At 29.3% G+C, this 4,805-nt stretch overlaps 1 protein-coding gene across 2 annotated transcripts in view; it reads right to left on the bottom strand.

The window, feature by feature from the left end:
* Positions 1–4,654, bottom strand: part of LOC106463930 (cytosolic Fe-S cluster assembly factor nubp1-like) — a 19,628-nt gene extending 14,974 nt beyond the window's left edge. The window contains exons 1-3 of one of the 2 annotated variants that reach the window (XM_013924019.2): positions 4,536–4,654; positions 2,267–2,371; positions 923–1,056 (exon numbers count right to left, since the gene is read on the bottom strand). In XM_013924019.2, coding sequence (XP_013779473.1) covers positions 923–1,056; positions 2,267–2,371; positions 4,536–4,566 — 270 coding nt within the window. In that variant the 5' untranslated portion in view covers positions 4,567–4,654. The remainder of the gene's footprint in view (positions 1–922; positions 1,057–2,266; positions 2,372–4,535) is intronic. The other variant, XM_013924027.2, reaches the window with a different exon arrangement.
* Between the last annotated feature and the right edge of the window lie 151 nt (positions 4,655–4,805).

Consider the following 4,805-nt stretch of genomic DNA (forward strand, 5'->3'; position numbering starts at 1 on the left):
AATATGCAGAAATGTCTGAATGCATGTTGACAAAGTGATAAGCATATGGTTTTGAACGAACTTCGCTTGGGTATTTTAGATATAAGTCGAGAAAGCTCATAGAAATTGTATTTAGTGTAATGTTCTTTTTTAGAAAATTACACGTGGATTACATGTGTGAAATACTTTGTAAATAAAAAACTACAGTTTAAATTAAAGCCAGTCATCATATGATGACAACGATATTGTCATCATGTAGCATTCTTGTTGCATTAGAACACCTGACTAAGCAATAAACAGGTAAGGTGGTTCTGAATGGAAAGGTCAATATGCACTCCTGACACCTCGGACAAAGGCCTTTGTAGCATTTGATGAAAAATTTGTGAGAAAGTTTTGGACAGACAAATGCAAGCATATTATTTAAACAGATTAGCACTAGAATTATCAAAATGAATAGCCAATCATGTTATTAATATTTATAGCAGATAATCACAACATATGATTTTTCTACTGTATAAGAAACATAAAATGAGAGAGAGATAAGAGAGGGATCAGGTAACTTAACAAACAAGCTATACTAGTTCTAAAACTAATTCATACTACAAACAAGTCATAATTATGATATTAAATATTTTGATTTTAATATAAATATTAAAAAATTATGCCTAAAAACATTTATTTTAGCAAACTATATACACCACAGTAATTTATATATATATGTATTACATGAATCTGAAACATGTCTATTTTTTAGTTTCTTATAATACTATTTATCAAGCAAATTTTCCATCCTATTATAAGCAACTAACTACTAAAACAACAAAATATCAAGTACTTATAAAAACTTTAAAGAAAAACTTGATATAAAATAATTGTTTTAATCCACAAAAAATTAACATTAAACTCTTAAATTAGGAAACAGTTTCAAGCTCATTTACTATACATTTTGCACATTGTCAGCAGCAAAGGCATGGGCTAAACCAGATGTAACAGTACTCTTTCCTACTCCTCCTTTTCCAGAAAGAATCAGGATGATGTGTTGAACAGACAATAATTTATGCTTCACTATTTCTATATCTGAAATAGGTATAAGTGTACATAAATATTTATACTAAAGAAAAAACAGCGTATTATAGGAGTAAATCATTTCATAAAAGTAAATTTAATTCTAATGTGAAACAAGGAAAGAAACTACGTAACATACAAAAACCTAAAGATTTTTTCTAACATAAGATAACTGTTTTAACTAAAATAATGCTTATCACAAGTAATAGTTCTATACATATATATGTGGAATACACCTTACTACTTGATAATGCAAATTTCATATCACACAATTTCTAAATGTTTTTAACCTCTACTTTGAGATATAATAAATCAAATAAAGTTGTGTGTTAATTCAACACAGGTGTTGCTTTCTATAGCAGGTTTCAGTCAAGAAAGCTATCTATCATTTCATATTTTGTACTCAATAAAGATACCATATGGAATTCTAAATGGTTTATACAAAATCTACAAGCACTATTATTCTGTGGAAATCCTTTTTTCAAACATTTTGTAAAAAATGAGCTTACAGCATTAAACACTAAATTTTTCAAGTTTTACAAGCTTAAGATTTAATGATAAAATTTACTGTCATAAATTAAATATGAAACCAATGTATACTAATTTATTTTTAGAACAAGGTAAAAATTGTTTGCTAGTTTAGTTGTTAAAAACCTAGATGAGTGAAAGACTGTCAGAGTGCAAGTAATTCAAATACTTCATCAAAAACTAGAACCTAACAATAACCAAGGTAATCTGGTAAAATTACTCACAAAGCTTTGTGAGAATGTTAGACAATTTAGTACAATGGTTCTCAAATGTGTCAGACTCACATACCACTTTTTGTTTAATTTTTTAAAATTACAAATCCATGCCTAATTAAAAAAATAAATAAAAACCTAGTAACAAAAATTCATATTTTAACACTTACCCATTAGTACAAAGGATGCAATTGTTTTCTTCTGGCATGATCAAAGAATATGTTGTACCATTTTTGCTAATTTTAAGGGAAGAAAATACTGGCGTGTCTATGCAAGTTGAGGGTGAGTGAGGAGAGTAGTATGTGGAAAGCTCAGATAGGGCTTATTATTTTTTATATTAATTGTGTCAGGTACCACCAACATTAGCTCCATGTACCATTAGTGGTGATGTGTCCCACAGTTTGAGAATCCCTGATTTAGTGCAAATGAATCATCAAGCAATTGTTTGAGCACAAGAATAAAATAAAACTTTGGAAATTTACCTGGGTCTGGTCCTTTTGCTTGACCTGATGCACAGATCTGTTGATTTGGGCACCCTTGACAAGGTGTAGCCTTCCCTGCAGCTTCACTCTGGGTGCCAGGGCATTCTGTCAATCACGGAAGTATGTTAATGTAATTTTTAACACACTTCTAAAAAACTAATTAAACAACATAAATAGTTCCCATTTAAATATTTATAAACTGAAAAGATATCATAGACTTTCTTGGCATTTTCTAAAATTCATAAATTTAATACACATTAAATTATAAATGTTTCACAACTATAAGTTTATTACTTCTTCTGTATAGCACTAAATATCAAGAATGACACCAATTAAAATTGCCTTAAAGTTTCAAATTCATAGGCACAGCTATTTTTAATACAAAACTAAAAGGTTTTGAGATTTTTAAATTGAAAAGTTTTAATATTAGTATATGTTTAGACTAACTAAAAAATATCTGATTATAAAACAGAGGAGTACAATGTACCAAACATATTCCAAAAACACTTGCTGTGTGTTATTTCAACTTTCTAATACATTACAATCATGTCCTTTAAAGTAAACTAAAATGCAGCACTATACAAAATACATGTAACCATGTTGTACCTGTATGCCAACTTTTTCATATGTAATAAATCTCTACATGTATACACTTCACTGTATCAGTACCCAAACACAGTTAACAGAATATGAAATAAGATGGTAACATCTAACAAGCCAAATGGTATACCTTGTTTGTTGCATCCAAGTGCAAAACTGCATATTTGAAAACTATGAAAATATACATGCACCTGACTGCTTATTAATGACAATCTTTGATTCCTTAGGATTTTTCCAAGTGTTAATAGACTTTTAAAAAATAACAGTTAAAAGATCTTACTAACTCACTCCTGAGCTTCTTCAAGGTACTAGGATGAATTTTGTCCTGACAGCTTTACTAACACAATATTCCTCAAGCTTTTTCATACCAACTTCATTTTTTTTTAAAAGATGAAGAGTTAAAGGAAAACAAAAAGCACATCAACGAGATAAGAAGATCTGTGTTTTGAAAAAATAGTTTTCTGGTAATAGGCATATACTTGATGTGGTATGTATTGTTAGCTCAAACCTTTTTAAACTTCTTTTGAATTGGCGTATAAAAGTTAAGAGCTACATATGATTTGGATTTAATGTTTCTGTCATGTGCTTTTTACACAAGAACACAAGAAAAGGCAAGATTTATAGAAGGCCATTTGTATATTCAAGATCATCCATAAGCTAAAAGAAAGGTGAGAGGTGATCTTATTGAACCAAATGAACTTCTGTAACCTTGAGTTTTGGTAAATTATTTTTAAATATGGAGCATTACTATTGATGTTGTGTAAGTCAGCCAAAAATTATTTGGCACAGTGTAAATCAGAAACATTGATACCTCATCACTAAACTCAAAGTTATTTTTTAAGTACAAAAATCTGGTACTGATAAACTGTGGTAAATTCTTTGGATATTTTTCTTGCACTTAGAATTTATTATAATTAGGTTTATGTTAGTCAGTTACATGATCAATGATGTGTATAAAATGGACATAACACTATCTTCACTTTACTAGTAAAATCTTAGACTTGGGCAGTCCAACAGTTACTTTGTAGACTGCAAGATATAAACTTTATCATTTAGACATGTACTTTTGTTCTCAGTCTAACAAACTGCTTTAAAATTTATCATTGGACAATTCCATTTACTCTTCTTTAATTTGTAAAATAATGTTTGGCTTGCCATATTAAGTTAGCAAATTATGTCCATGATATTAACTTTAATTTCATAGTCATGAAATTATATTATTATTAATCTGAATAATCATGCCTCTGATGTTTTGGTAAACTATAAATTTATTGTACTTATAATGATATATTTAAAAAGAATAAAATGTGAAACCTTTTAAAAGTGTGGCTAATAGTAATAAATAATTACAAGTGCATGTGATACCTAACCATAACACTTAGCAACATCCAGTAAATATGTTAGCAAGTACTAAGCTACTACTCAGAGTAATATGTTTATATTATTATCAATAGTTTAATTTCTCATTAGTAATAGTAGTATTACACAGTGCTACTACTACTGGTATTAGTACGAATCATGATTTAGCTTATCGTAAAATGTTATATTCATTAACACTCAGAATAAGATCTAAAGTTGTATGTTAATTCAAAATTACTATTTGGCATCACCTTTGAAGCGAACCTTTAAAATAACTCCTCCATTCAAAAACTTGAACGAAATTTCTTACCTCCCGGAGCATTTTCAGGTCTGTCGGCCATATCTGAAAGTATGCGCGCACCCCGACTATGGCGCTGTTTTCAAACTAAGGTCTATCTTCGATGACGAGAAACCCACTTTGAGATTAATAATGCTTGGAGACGGCTTGAATGGGTAATAAAGAAAAAATTTAATGCAAGTTTAACATAACAGCAAATGTACAACGTTTCGACAAGGTTTTGTCAACATTTGCTGTTATGTTAAACTTATATTAAAGTTTTTCTTTATTATCCATTCAAGC

This window comes from Limulus polyphemus, unplaced genomic scaffold (genome assembly GCF_000517525.1).
Source record: "Limulus polyphemus unplaced genomic scaffold, Limulus_polyphemus-2.1.2 Scaffold56, whole genome shotgun sequence".
NCBI lineage: Eukaryota > Metazoa > Arthropoda > Merostomata > Xiphosura > Limulidae > Limulus > Limulus polyphemus.